The sequence below is a fragment of the Physella acuta genome, unplaced genomic scaffold (genome assembly GCF_028476545.2).
Source record: "Physella acuta isolate Inbredline_101_S28 unplaced genomic scaffold, ASM2847654v3 ptg000464l, whole genome shotgun sequence".
NCBI classification, from domain to species: Eukaryota; Metazoa; Mollusca; class Gastropoda; family Physidae; genus Physella; species Physella acuta.
The window spans coordinates 389012-403056 of NW_026731983.1; the positions used below are offsets into that span (position 1 = coordinate 389012).

Consider the following 14045-nt stretch of genomic DNA (forward strand, 5'->3'; position numbering starts at 1 on the left):
CCCCAGGGAAACCTGCATTTAGCCCTAGATGGCTTTGTACTGTTGTAGTACATAGTAGCTACGTATAGCGTTCATTTCTATACATACTGTTGTAACCATTTTTTTATTCTCAGTTAAACATTATAGTACATAAGAATACATAGTTTTTAAGCTCTAAATCTAGTCAAAACAAAACCTAAAAATACAATATTTAACGTAACGCGAAAACTCGCAGGTAATGACTTTAATTAACTAAGTTTGAAAAATAACACTTTGTTTCAACTCACACTGTTCGACATAACTTGACCTATAATCGTAAATTTTAATGGCACTAATGTAATTCCAGGTAAAGTTTTTTGAATATATTCCAGATTCTTAGTTCCTGCCTTAATATGTACTTGCCTCACGCTGTTAAACTTTTCATTTTCTATATTCGGTATTAAACTTTCTTATAGCGGTTTTTACTCCTGTGTCATTAACTATGGTCTCTTCTGTGTGGCCATCTCTTGCATTCTTCTTTCTATATCATCAAATCTCTTGTGTTGATCGTGCTTCAGTTCTTCAATCAGATTTTCATATTTCTCTCTTTGAATTGTCAGCTCGTTTTCAAAGTTTATTTTCATCTCTTCTTCATGTTGCCGATATTGTTTTATTTCTTCAGCATATCTTTGAGACCGCTCTCTTTCTTCAGAAATCTGTTTCTGTACAGATTCCAGAGTTCTAGCCATGTCTTGAAGGGTCCCTGAAAATTCTTCCTGTTTGGCCAGTATTTCCTGGTCTGTTTTGGTTTGAGGTGAAATCTTGGCTTGCGGTGTTAAGACTTCTGCCTCACTAGAGCCTTGTGTTGCTTGCGGCTGGTCAACAGTTGGAATTTCTTCTGTGACCGTTGTCTCACCAGCTGACATCAGTCTCTTTAGATCTGCTGCAATGCTGTCGTTAACTTGCTGAATTCTCTCTGAAAGGTTGTATCGCCTTTCGCCGAGTAAGTCATCAATGGTTGACAATACAGCGTCAACATGACTATCTATTTCTCTATTGGAGTGACACGTGTTGTCGAATATAAGCGCTCTGTCAGCAAATTCATCCATTAACTCTTTAAAGGCGCCATGTTGACCTTGGCACCACTCTGTGAAGGTCAAACCGTCGCTGCCTTTGGCTTCCCTTTCTTGCTCGAAAATATCCCCGCACGTGATGATTAAAATCCCGAAATCTCGGATAAAATTATCCCCGAATATTTTCTTTAAAATCTGCACTGTGTTCTGTTCTTCTCGTGTGAACCTATTGCCGTATTTGACCACCAGAAGAAATGCATGATATCCTTCAGGGGTGACTGCTAGAGCCATCTTCGTGGCTTCAATCAGCTGTGCGACTGACTTCTCATTGTCTAGCCCGGTATCACACACCGTAAGACCGTCAACGACTTTAATATGACGACGTTTGAACTCTGTGATATGGTAGTCGATTTGTTGTTTTGAGCGACATGTACCTGACCTGTTAGAAAAACGTTTTTTCCCCACGATGGTATTGGCTGTGGAACTTTTGCCGTTTCCAGTTTTTCCAACTAAGAGGATGTTAACCCTTGGACCCTTCTGTGTCTCAGCTCTCGGCTAGAGAAAGAAACATATACATATAGCTATAAATAAAATATATAAGAAACATGTTTTGTTATTATTTTGTTATCAGATTTAAATTCGGTCTCATAGACAGGAAATTTCTACTAAAATATTAACGATGGGTAAAAAATCTAATTAAAAATGTAATTTATTCACATTTGTACTCAACATCTGCTCACAGTATATTTTCTCTCCATAAGCTCTTATATAAACATACCATCTTTTCTTCCCTCTCGAACGATACTTCTTCGGCAATCGAATCAAATTCTAGTCCACTGCAACTGCTCGATGAAGTGACTGGAGATTAAATATATAGTCCAATATATATATATATATATATATATATATATATATATATATATATATATATATATATATATATATATATATATTTATATATATATATATTGTATATACATATATATATATATATATATTGTATATACATATATATATATATATATATATTGTATATACATATATATATATATATTGTATATATATATATATATATATATATATATATATATATATATATATATATATTATGTATGCATGTATAAGCTGGCAGATAACAAAGAAAATCGTCATCTATTAATTATTCGTACATTTTGTTCAGAGGCGTGGTGACCCTTCCCGGCGCCCGGGAACAAACGTTTCGATTTGCACCCCCCTCAAGATTTCGATTTGCACCAACCCCTCCCGCCCCTCAAACTTTCAATTTGCACCCCCCTCAACCTTTAAATTTATTTTTCCAACCCATTTTGGCGCCCTCTAAGGTCGGCGCCCGGGGACATATGTACCCCCCCCCCCCCGCCCCCCACCCCTCGCTACGTTATTGATTTTGTTATAATTACAAGTCTGTTTTTTTTAATCTGAAAAATCCTTTAAAGGATGGAAAGTAATCACACTCAGATAAAACCCATCGATAGCCCCAGCAGTCCTGTGATATTTACAGGCGACCAGTAATGTGGAGGAAGATTGGTTGCTTTTGTAGAAGACAGATGTGAAACAGTATAAATTTTAATGATGAATCGAATCTCTAGTAAATTGTACCTGGAGCGTTATGTGAAACATCCACGGAGTCCTCATTGATTGAAGGACTTGGAGAGCTTTGGCTGATTCCCATGGTTCATTTTACCTGTGAGACAAGACAAGACATGAAGTGGTCGAAACTAATTCATTGAAATAAAATAAATGGCAGTCCACACGGTTGATGAAATATGGCTCACTTGTTTCTGTGACGTCGGATCATGAAGAGATACCGTGCTCAGCACTTAGCGCAGGCCCCAGTAACGTGCGTTAGGTGCCAATCAATGGTGGGGTACTTAATGACATGCTACAGACATGAGTCCTTAGGTGCCCATCAATGGTGGGTAGACTTAATTAAAGACATGCTACATACATGAGTCCTTAGGTGCCCATCAATGGTGGGTAGACTTAAAGACATGCTACAGACATGAGTCCACAATATGAACTCGAGTCATTCGGGTTAACAGGCGATGACTGTAAGTAAGTCATCAATGAAGTAAGTCATCAATCAGTTCTATGGCTCCTGCAGGTTTTATTGAGAAGTAGAAATTGTTTGTGACCTACTTACCAGCCCTATAACATCCGACCATGATGTTTCTTTTGCTATGGTGATAAATCTAATTTTAAATTATATATGAGATCTAAGCATTTTGTTTTTTTTACAGCTAATTGCTTATAGTTTAGAGCCAAGAAATAGAATTAAGTTAGCTACTTTACATTTCATTAAAATTAACCCGTTTTCTACACTCAAATATAGCGCATCTTGACACGGGTGAATTACATCCTACCTACAGTAGGTGGTCAACAGATCAATCCAGCAGTCAGTGGTCAATGTACTATTTGACACCTCTACTAGAAGTCAGTGGTCAATGTCCTACTCTACACCTCTACTAGAAGTCAGTGATCAATGTACTATTTGATATCTCTACTAGCGGTCAATGACCAATGTACTACTCTACACCTCTACTAGCGGTCAGTGGTCAATGTACTACTCCACAACTCTACTAGAGGTCAGTGGCCAATGTACTACTCAACCAGCGGTCAGTGGTCAATGTACTACTCCACACCTCTACTAGAAGTCAGTGGTCAATGTACTACTCTACACCTCTACTAGAAGTCAGTGATCAATGTACTATTTGATATCTCTACTAGCGGTCAATGGTCAATATATTACTCCACACCTCTACCAGAAGTCAATGGCCAATGTATTACTCTACACCTCTACTAGCGGTCAGTGGTAAATGTACTACTCCATACCTCTACTAGAGGTCAGTGGCCAATGTACTATTTGATACCTCTACCAGAAGTCAGTGATCAACATACAACTTGTCATCTCTACCAACGACCAGTGATCAACATACAACTTGTCATCTCTACCAACGACCAGTGGTCAACATACAACTTGACATCTCTACCAGCGACCAGTGGTCAACATACAACTTGACATCTCTACAACTGACCAGTGGTCAACACACAACTTGACATCTCTACAATCGACCAGTGGTCAACATACAACTTGACATCTCTACCAGCGACCAGTGGTCAACATACAACTTGACATCTCTACAAACGACCAGTGGTCAACATACAACTTGTCATCTCTACCAGCGGTCAGTGGTCAACATACAACTTGACATCTCTACAAGCGACCAGTGGTCAACATACAACTTGTCATCTCTACCAACGACCAGTGATCAACATACAACTTGTCATCTCTACCAACGACCAGTGGTCAACATACAACTTGACATCTCTACCAGCGACCAGTGGTCAACATACAACTTGACATCTCTACAAGCGACCAGTGGTCAACATACAACTTGACATCTCTACAAGCCACCAGTGGTCAACATACAACTTGACATCTCTACAAGCCACCAGTGGTCAACATAGAACTTGACATCTCTACAAACGACCAGTGGTCAACATACAACTTGTCATCTCTACAAACGACCAGTGGTCAACATACAACTTGACATCTCTACAAGCGGTCAGTGGTCAACACACAACTTGACATCTCTACCAACGACCAGTGGTCAACATTCAACTTGACATCTCTACCAGCGGTCAGTGGTCAACACACAACTTGACATCTCTACCAACGACCAGTGGTCAACATACAACTTGACATCTCTACAATCGACCAGTGGTCAACATACAACTTGACATCTCTACAAACGACCAGTGGTCAACATACAACTTGACATCTCTACAATCGACCAGTGGTCAACATACAACTTGACATCTCTACCAGCGGTCAGTGGTCAACATAGAACTTGACATCTCTACAAGCGACCAGTGGTCAACATACAACTTGACATCTCTACAATCGACCAGTGGTCAACATACAACTTGACATCTCTACAATCGACCAGTGGTCAACATACAACTTGACATCTCTACCAGCGGTCAGTGGTCAACATAGAACTTGACATCTCTACAAGCGACCAGTGGTCAACATACAACTTGACATCTCTACAAGCGACCAGTGGTCAACATACTTGACATCTCTACCAGCGACCAGTGGTCAACATACAACTTGACATCTCTACCAGCGACCAGTGGTCAACATACAACTTGTCATCTCTACAATCGACCAGTGGTCAACATACAACTTGACATCTCTACAAGCGACCAGTGGTCAACATACAACTTGACATCTCTACAATCGACCAGTGGTCAACATACAACTTGACATCTCTACCAGCGACCAGTGGTCAACATACAACTTGACATCTTTACCTTCGACCAGTGGTCAACATACAACTTGACATCTCTACAAGCGGTCAGTGGTCAACATACAACTTGACATCTCTACAATCGACCAGTGGTCAACATACAACTTGACATCTCTACCAGCGACCAGTGGTCAACATACAACTTGACATCTTTACCTTCGACCAGTGGTCAACATACAACTTGACATCTCTACCAGCGACCAGTGGTCAACATACAACTTGACATCTTTACCTTCGACCAGTGGTCAACATACAACTTGACATCTCTACAAACGACCAGTGGCCAACATACAACGTGACATCTCTACCAGCGACCAGTGGTCAACATACAACTTGACATCTCTACCAGCGACCAGTGGTCAACATACAACTTGACATCTCTACAAGCGGTCAGTGGTCAACATACAACTTGACATCTCTACAAACGACCAGTGGTCAACATACAACTTGTCATCTCTACCAGCGACCAGTGGTCAACATACAACTTGACATCTCTACCAGCAGGAGTATGTGATCACCTTTCTGTCCTGTCCCTAACATTCAGTCAACAGATACACTTTTTACTTTATTCCAACAGAATTCATGCAGACCCCCCCCCCCCCCCCCCCACCCACTGTAGGACCATGTGATTAAACCTGTACTACCAACCTCTATCTCAATATGATCGACATTCTTCCCCCCCCCCATTTGGTCAATATTTTATCCCCCTCCCCCCCCCCCCCCAATATGGTGATTATTCTTCCCACTTTCCTCCACAATATGACCCTATGGTCGGCGTACTTCCTTAAACGGTTCAGAAAAAAATGTCTTTGAATACTGCAAACATAACATTGAAAAAGCATGTTTTTATTTAATGTATTTCAACAGGCTAAATATAAAACATTGTAATGATTGTGGATATAAATGGTATGAGACAAAAATAAGACATGCTTAAATTACTACTTATAACGTACAGCTACATTCCTTCACCAAGCAACCCATTTGTTAAGTAAAATGTATTGTCGATTATATTAAAACTACAATCATATTGTCAACTAAAAGTTACTTTCAACTTATAAATTTTTTTTGTTTTAATTGAATATTATGTATATTTGGTATATTTGGTAAATAAACTTTATTCAGTGTCTGCGTATTCAACTACCAAGAAGTGTCCTACACTAGATCTAGAATCTAGATCTAGATCTAGATCTAGATCTACTAGCTTTTCGATATTTATTTTTATAGTTATTAGATTGTCGTATATAAAATAGAATTTAAACCTTAAATTCACAAGCGTAAATGATGTTTAAGATTCACTTTTTACATTTACCTTCTTAATTTATCTTTTTAGACTCCAATTCGAAAAAAACGTTTCGATACAAGTAATATTAGTAAAGATTATTGTCCTTGATATCAAATTTTGTCCTTAAGAAGGACTATGTAATTATGTCAACTTTCCAACACTTGATGCGGAATTGGTGTGACGGGTTTTTGTACACGGTGCGCATGGTAAAAAGTGAACAATGATATATTTTATCTGTGGTGTTTAAACTCTAGCAAGGTTACGTATTTGTGGTGTGCAAGGTTTTGTATAGGTTTCTAAGCAATTAGTTTCTTAAAGTAGTAGGTCAACCGTTTATTTATAAATTCATAGCTATTTATTAATAGCCTACTTTAAGATTTTGCACAAAGAAGTTCCAAAATTTGAAGTACAATACAAAATAATTTAGCATTTGATAAACCGTATGTAAGCCTGTATATGTTTACAACAGTTTCGGTCATTTGATAAACCACATATATTGATGGAATCGCTAGTGTAAGTAATGGAGATTCCCATGATTCGTGTGTTCCTGTATGACAAGAAAAACACTTTTAGTAACCAAAACTATTTAAATTAAATAAACAAAAATAAAGTTACCATTTCCATGGCAGTCCATGCGATGGATGAAGTAGAGTTCACCTGGCTTTTCGGGCGCAGATTATGAATGGATGCTATGCTCAGCGCTTTGCCCCGCCGCAGCAACTTTTGAGGTGCCATCAAAGGTGGGTAGGCTTACGACGTCATGTGAACATAACCCCACAGTCCGAATTCTAGTCTTTCGGGTAAGCAGTCCAGCTCTCTACCGCTAGACCACTCCGTCCCATCAAAGGTGGGTAGACTTAAAGACGTCCTGTGAACATAAGCCCACAGTCCGAACTCTAGTCTTTCGGTTAGCAGGCCATCACTCTAACATGCGACCACGCTCTCTTGTTTTAAACTAGACCGGTTAACTAAATAGTTTATTTTCATTGTTAATATAAGGAAAGAACACAAAACTAATGGTTTTATCTTCAAATTTTAGATTATGAAAAAATGAACTATTTCATTCAAATTTGATTTAGAAATATAGATCTACTTATCAACACGGTCGCTATAAAATGTATACAATTTTCTCGGCCAAAAGTAATACAAATTACTTTAAAAAACAACATAAATACCATTGAACGGCCGAGTTTTTAACGGAACCATTTTTCTGTTGATTGTCAATGATAGCTGTGTGCATTTAATATGGTGTTGTGTTGACTAATAATGTATAATAATATATTGGTGGTCTATGTTATTTTAAATGTGTCGGAGTTTTAGCTATTTAGTTAATTCTTTGTTTTGTCACTAATATCTTTTGACGTGTAGTAAAGCAAATTGAATTTAAACAAAATGTTTACTTTATATATTTTTTCCAAACAAATATAACATTAAATATATATACCTATAATGCACGTGAAACGGGTACCCATGGCTTGTTGTATAGAGTAAAGTAACCATTTTTATATTTTCAAATCAACAGTCAAGTACTTGAGAGTAGGCCTACATAATTAAATATGCACTAAATCAAAACGCAACAAACTCTAAAAACATAGAACATTAAATAATTGGAAAATTGTCAACATAAGACAATAATATGCAGGTAATTACTTTATTTATTTCAGATGTAAAATTAGATAATGCAAAACACGGTTCGGCATTACTGTGCACAAGATGGTAGATTTTAAATGCCCTAATACAATTCTAGAAAAAATGTCTTTGTATATTTTCCAGCCGCTTAATACCTTCCTTTCTCTGCTTGCTTCGCGTTTTCCAACTTTTCTCACGCTGTTTGTTTTTCTTGTCCCATTACCTATGTTCACTTGTGTGAGTAATGAAGTCTTCTATTATTTTTTCTAAATCTGCATTGCTCTTTTAATGCTTTTGTTTCATATCGACAATCAGGTTTTCATAATACTCTTTTTGATTTTTTAGCTGTGTTTCAAAGTTAATTTTCATTTCTTCTTCATGTTGTCGACTTAGTTGCATTTCTTCAATACACTTGCGAGAGAAAGCGCTTTCATCAGAAACCTGTTTTTGTAGAGACTCCAAGGTTTGAGCTAGTTCTCGAAAACCTCCTGATAATTCTTCCTGTTTAGCCAGTATTTCATGTACTGTGTTATTGTGACCCAGAATCTTGTCACGTGGTAATTCTTTCGTCTCGCTAGTGCCGTGTGAGACTTGTAACAGATCAGCCATAGGACTTTCCTCTTCTGTAGCGGACTCATCGGTTGTTTTCAGATTCGTCAGCTCGATTACAATGGTGTCTTTAATTTCCTCAAATCTTTTAGACAGATCGTACTTTCGATTGCAGAGTAACTCCTCAATGAACATCATCAACATATCAACATAATGTCCTGCGTCCTTATAGGAGCATGTGTTGTCAACTACCATTACCCTGTGTTGGCATTCATCAAGCAAATCCTTAAAGGCGCCTTCTTGAAAACTGCACCACTCTATGAAGGTATATCCGAAAATGCCACTGGCCTTCATTTCTGCATGAAAAACATCCCCGCCAGTGATGATTAAAATGCAATAATCTCGAACAAAATTTTCCCCGAATATTTTCTTTAAAATATGAACCGTTTCTTGTTCTTCACGTGTAAACCTATTACCGTATTTCAGGACGAGAAGGAAGGCATGATAGCCTTCAGGATTGGCTGCCAGTGCCAATTGCGTGTCCTCAATCATCTGTTTAACTGACTGTTCTTTGTCGAGTTTGGTATCACAAATTGTCAGACCATCCACGACTTTTATACGACGCCCTTTGTACTCTCTAATATGGTAGTCAATGTTTTGCTTTGCGAGAGATGCACAAGACAGATCTGGAAACCTTCTGTTTCCTACTATGGTATTGGCTGTCGAACTTTTGCCATTCCCAGTTTTTCCGATCAGCAAAATGTTAATTCTTGGCGTCCATGGAGTGTTTGCTCTCGACTAGACAGAAAAAACAACATATAGCTGCTTATAAACTATAAACACTGTTTATATAAAATAAATATTTTATTGTCTATTGTTCAAGTGAGTCATGATATTCTCTAAACGAGAAAAAGCCACATCAAACATAATGTAGAATCCAGAAATCGACTCTGTTGTGCGCACTAACCCAGGTAATAACCTGGGTATTTCGAGTCAACATTAGCGCCATCAACCCTCATACCATGTTTACAAGAAGGGGAACGCTAACCCAGGTAATAACCTTTTTCACGGACAAAAGATCTCAGAATAAAATATATTGAACCAAACATATGGACACATATTTTAAAATATTTTACGTTAAAATAATTACAATATTTAGGATTATTTTGTCGAAAAAGTTTAATTGAATAAATATTTTCAGGCGGAGTGGGACGTAATATGCCAATGACTACGTTTTTTAGGTCAGTTAATCGTGTCGTTGAGTGGACATTACAGGTCAGTTATCATTATCATCAAGTGGACATTACAGGTCAGTTAATCGTGTCATCAAGTGGACATTACAGGTCAGGTAATCGTGTCATCAAGTGGACATTACAGGTCAGTTAATCGTGTCATCAAGTGGACATTACAGGTCAGGTAATCGTGTCATCAAGTGGACATTACAGGTCAGTTAATCGTGTCATCAAGTGGACATTACAGGTCAGGTAATCGTGTCATCAAGTGGACATTACAGGTCAGTTAATCGTGTCATCAAGTGGACATTACAGGTCAGTTAATCGTGTCATCAAGTGGACATTACAGGTCAGTTAATCGTGTCATCAAGTGGACATTACAGGTCAGTTAACTTCTTAAAATGTAATTTACATATTATGTTGTTGTGCACAGCTGCTCAAATTAAACCGACTCACCATTTCTTCTCTTCTTTCCACAATGATTCGTTCTGTAACACTTTCAAAACAAATATTGCAAACTGGTGGTCCTTTTTTGATGAGAGATGTAGTTATAGAATATATATATATATATATATATATATATATATATATATATATATATATATATATATATATATATATTCGTGTTTATAAAGGTATGTCGAATAGCCTAACGTAGCAGCAAATTACCCCAACCCTCATGTAAACAAAGGACCTCAATGGGATATCATAAATGACAGGGTTGTTGTGTGTACCTGACTAGCTGTTCTGTGTTTTTATTTCTTAATGTATAGAACTACTCAGAAGATGGGATGTACGAAACAATATTGATCCGTCTCAACAAAACTAAGCTCAGTAGGAATGTGAACAATGGTACATTTCTTATAGTTTGCAATAGTTTGATATTTAAAATGCGACATACCCTTGAAAACTCTGGAGCATCGTTAACATTTTCCTACACAGCACCCGCTCCATTAACCGGTAAGTGTGCGATTACATATGTTTAAGAACGTATTTTTATGCAGTAGTTAAATGGGATTTTGTGTAAGATTTAATGATACATTGATCTTATTGTAAACTGTACCTGGAAAATTGGGTAAAATATTCACCGTGTCCTTATTGATTGTAGTGACGGGACTACTTTCGCTACTTCCCATCCACAAATAAACCCATTGGTTTCTGAATGAAAAGAAAAACTTGAAATAGGTCAACACTGAGTAATTTAATAAAACGAAAGTAAGGTTACAATTGCTATGGCGGTCCATGACCTCAGATCATGAAGTGTAAACAGCAGTAGAACTGGCTGAATCAACTTTCTCTAATGTCCTACGACAAGAACCCACGTTCGTAAGACGTTTTTTAAGGGTTAAAAGTCGTTCACTCTACCATCCGGCCACGCCGTTTACTAGAGCAATTGATCGAATTTTAAATTATAAATCAAAGCAATTTACATTTCAAAACTCAGCGAACCGTTCGTATTTGATACTGTCAAGATATAAAATTAGAAATGATACCATACATTTGCTTCAACTCGACCAGTCGACTACACACATAGAGCACCTTCACAAGCTTTAAAGATACCCACCCGCTCTCAGTGGTCAACGTATTACTTTACCACCTACCAGTAGGAGTGATCGATATATATATATATATATATATATATATATATATATATATATATATATATATATATATATATATATATATATACATATTATTATATATCCGGAACTAGATTCTAGATGAGATGTAATCTATAATGAATGGCTCTAATTTTTTGCGATATTTAAGCATATAATCTATACGATTGTCGTACATAAAATTGTGTTTTATCAATAAATTATTAATGCTACATGACGTTCTAGATCTAAATTCTATTTTGTTTCTTACCACATTATCATTTGGATTCAGCTTTGAAAACCATTCAATTGAAATATTCTAAGTTAAAAACTATTTTCTAAAAATCTCTGTCGTTGAACAGGACGATGTAAATTTGTCAACTTTTAAATAATCGATGCGGAAACGGTGCCTGATTTTCTAAACATGGTGCGCAATACTAAACGCGAATAGTAAAGAGTTATAGTGAAGCTTTTTACTTTCTCGTATATACGAAGTATAGAGAAAGTCTTGTAATCGTGCAAAAAAAAAAAAATCGAGATTTTTGCAAATCTAAACGTTTTACATCTCACTGATACGGAAAAACATAATTTTGCAATCTTGTCCGTATGTCTGTGTGTCCGTGTGTGTGTGTGTGTGTCCGTGTGTAAACACGATAACTTGAGTACCGTTACAGCTAGGTTGATGAAATTTCATTTACAAGTATTATATCAAAATCGTAGATCCGTATCAACTTTTGAGCGATTTCGGATAACCGGAAGTGGTACTTTTTCTACTTTGAATTTTTCAAAAGCCTATAACTTGAGTACTATTTCAGATAGATAAATGAAATTTCACATGTAAGTAAAAGATCTAATTCTCTACCTTCTGTTAAATTTTGAGTAATTTCCGTTGACCGGAAGTAGTACTTTACGCTACTTCCGATTTCTCAAAAAACTAATGTAAATTTATAAAGTACTAATACTATTGCGCACTATTATACACACCTTTATTAGGCGTTCGCTTGGTGCGCAATTGTTTTTTACTGAGATTCTATTCTATTTTTAAAAGTTTTAGTATTTAAAATGGATTAAAGATCATAACTATATCCCCAGTTACCATCCCCTGTTGTTTTATATAAGAATATTCGAGAAAGTTTAGGGGAGATTACTACCGGTTTATTTATTTGCACTTTTCAGTAAAGGCTAAAAGTAAAGGCTTAGCCAAATCGTTATCACTATATATATATATATATATATATATATATATATATATATATATATATATATATATATATATATGGACATACTAATCTAATTGTAAACGGTGCCCTACACACCTTTGTAAAAAAACAAATGTAAACGTTCTGCTTAAAGCTAGTTGAAAATCGAAACTCATTTCTTCATATATAGTAAGTGCATGATAATGATGATCAAGATGATTATATATGCACCAGGGGCGTAGCGAGGGGGGGGGGGGGGGGCAGGGGGGTGCGGACCGCACCGGGTGACACCACTTAGGGGGGTGACACCAAGGCGAAAAATAGCGAAATATATAGAGAAAAATGATAATTCCACTAAATTAAGTGATTAATTCGAGTGTTAAATGTCTTTTAAGAGGTGCAAATCGAAAGTTTGATGGGGGAGGGGGGCAAATCGAAATTTGATAGGGGATGACACCATTAAGTGCCGCACCGGGTGACACCCAACCTCGCTACGCCACTGATATGCACGTGTATGGTTTAATTTACACTTATTGATAATTTACATACACTGTACCTGTGCTTAAGTAGACAATGAAAGGGTAACACAACTTCGCGGGCTTTCACATATAGAGGCCAGTTCTTGTTTCTATGAAGTGTGATAAGTGAGGGATGACTGTAGTACACTTAGTCTATGCAATGGATCAATAGACAGTTAAAGATAGGCATTATGACCTACTGAGCAGAGACTTCAGTACAAGTATGCTACTGGCTCTTCTCTTAGCTTAGAGGTCCAGATCTGCATGGAAAATTAGGTTGTTGTATGTAACATGATTGTAGTTGATCATCAAACTCATAATGGTAAATATCGTGGTATTTTTTTACCACTATGGCCTGTAGGTTACACTTTGAAGTGCTGATAATTGAACGTAGATCAGTAAAAAATAATTCTCTTTAAGGCGGAAATTGCAGTGTCAAAAAGCAAGAGGATGTAAATTGCTCAGTTTTGTCACCCTCCATGCGAAAATGGTGGTTAATTTTTTTGATCGTGGTGCGCAATCTTACACTTTCCTAAACAAGAAACTGTGAATTTGGTGTTTATGTGTTAAAAAGTTAATTAGCCTATTCATTACTATCGTGATATTTTAAATTTACAGACATTTTTATGTGGTGTGGAAATAACACGTAAAAACTTGGCTATTTCAAACAATTTTA

General features: G+C 36.9%; 2 protein-coding genes across 3 annotated transcripts; both read right to left on the reverse strand.

The window, feature by feature from the left end:
* Nucleotides 1-209: 209 nt before the first annotated feature.
* Nucleotides 210-6810, reverse strand: LOC131943641 (uncharacterized). Its single transcript, XM_059303848.1, has 4 exons — nucleotides 6672-6810; nucleotides 2649-2733; nucleotides 1810-1889; nucleotides 210-1586 (listed from the first exon to the last, which is right to left on the reverse strand). Exons 2-4 carry the CDS (start codon nucleotides 2719-2721, stop codon nucleotides 459-461), a joined length of 1281 nt encoding a protein of 426 aa, XP_059159831.1. The 5' UTR covers nucleotides 2722-2733; nucleotides 6672-6810; the 3' UTR covers nucleotides 210-458.
* Nucleotides 6811-8279: 1469 nt separating this feature from the next.
* Nucleotides 8280-12041, reverse strand: LOC131943642 (GTPase IMAP family member 9-like). Of its 2 annotated transcripts, XM_059303849.1 has the most exons (4): nucleotides 11924-12041; nucleotides 11118-11212; nucleotides 10511-10581; nucleotides 8280-9620 (listed from the first exon to the last, which is right to left on the reverse strand). In XM_059303849.1, the coding sequence occupies exons 2-4, from the start codon at nucleotides 11188-11190 to the stop codon at nucleotides 8559-8561; spliced, it is 1206 nt and encodes a 401-aa protein (XP_059159832.1). In that variant the 5' UTR covers nucleotides 11191-11212; nucleotides 11924-12041; the 3' UTR covers nucleotides 8280-8558. The 2 variants fall into 2 exon arrangements, with proteins under 2 accessions (XP_059159832.1, XP_059159833.1); XM_059303850.1 differs by lacking the exon at nucleotides 11118-11212.
* Nucleotides 12042-14045: the final 2004 nt, after the last annotated feature.

What these genes read in the sequence shown, in the direction of transcription:
- LOC131943642 (XM_059303849.1), bottom strand. Translation starts at nt 11,190, where the DNA reads ATGGGAAGTAGCGAAAGTAGTCCCGTCACTACAATCAATAAGGACACG. An exon ending in TATTTTACCCAATTTTCCAG is followed by an intron (nt 10,582 to 11,117) that starts GTACAGTTTACA and finishes TCATCAAAAAAG; the next exon opens with GACCACCAGTTTGCAATATT. An exon ending in TGGAAAGAAGAGAAGAAATG is followed by an intron (nt 9,621 to 10,510) that starts GTGAGTCGGTTT and finishes TTTTCTGTCTAG; the next exon opens with TCGAGAGCAAACACTCCATG.
- LOC131943641 (XM_059303848.1), bottom strand. Translation starts at nt 2,721, where the DNA reads ATGGGAATCAGCCAAAGCTCTCCAAGTCCTTCAATCAATGAGGACTCC. An exon ending in TGTTTCACATAACGCTCCAG is followed by an intron (nt 1,890 to 2,648) that starts GTACAATTTACT and finishes TTTAATCTCCAG; the next exon opens with TCACTTCATCGAGCAGTTGC. An exon ending in TCGAGAGGGAAGAAAAGATG is followed by an intron (nt 1,587 to 1,809) that starts GTATGTTTATAT and finishes TTCTTTCTCTAG; the next exon opens with CCGAGAGCTGAGACACAGAA.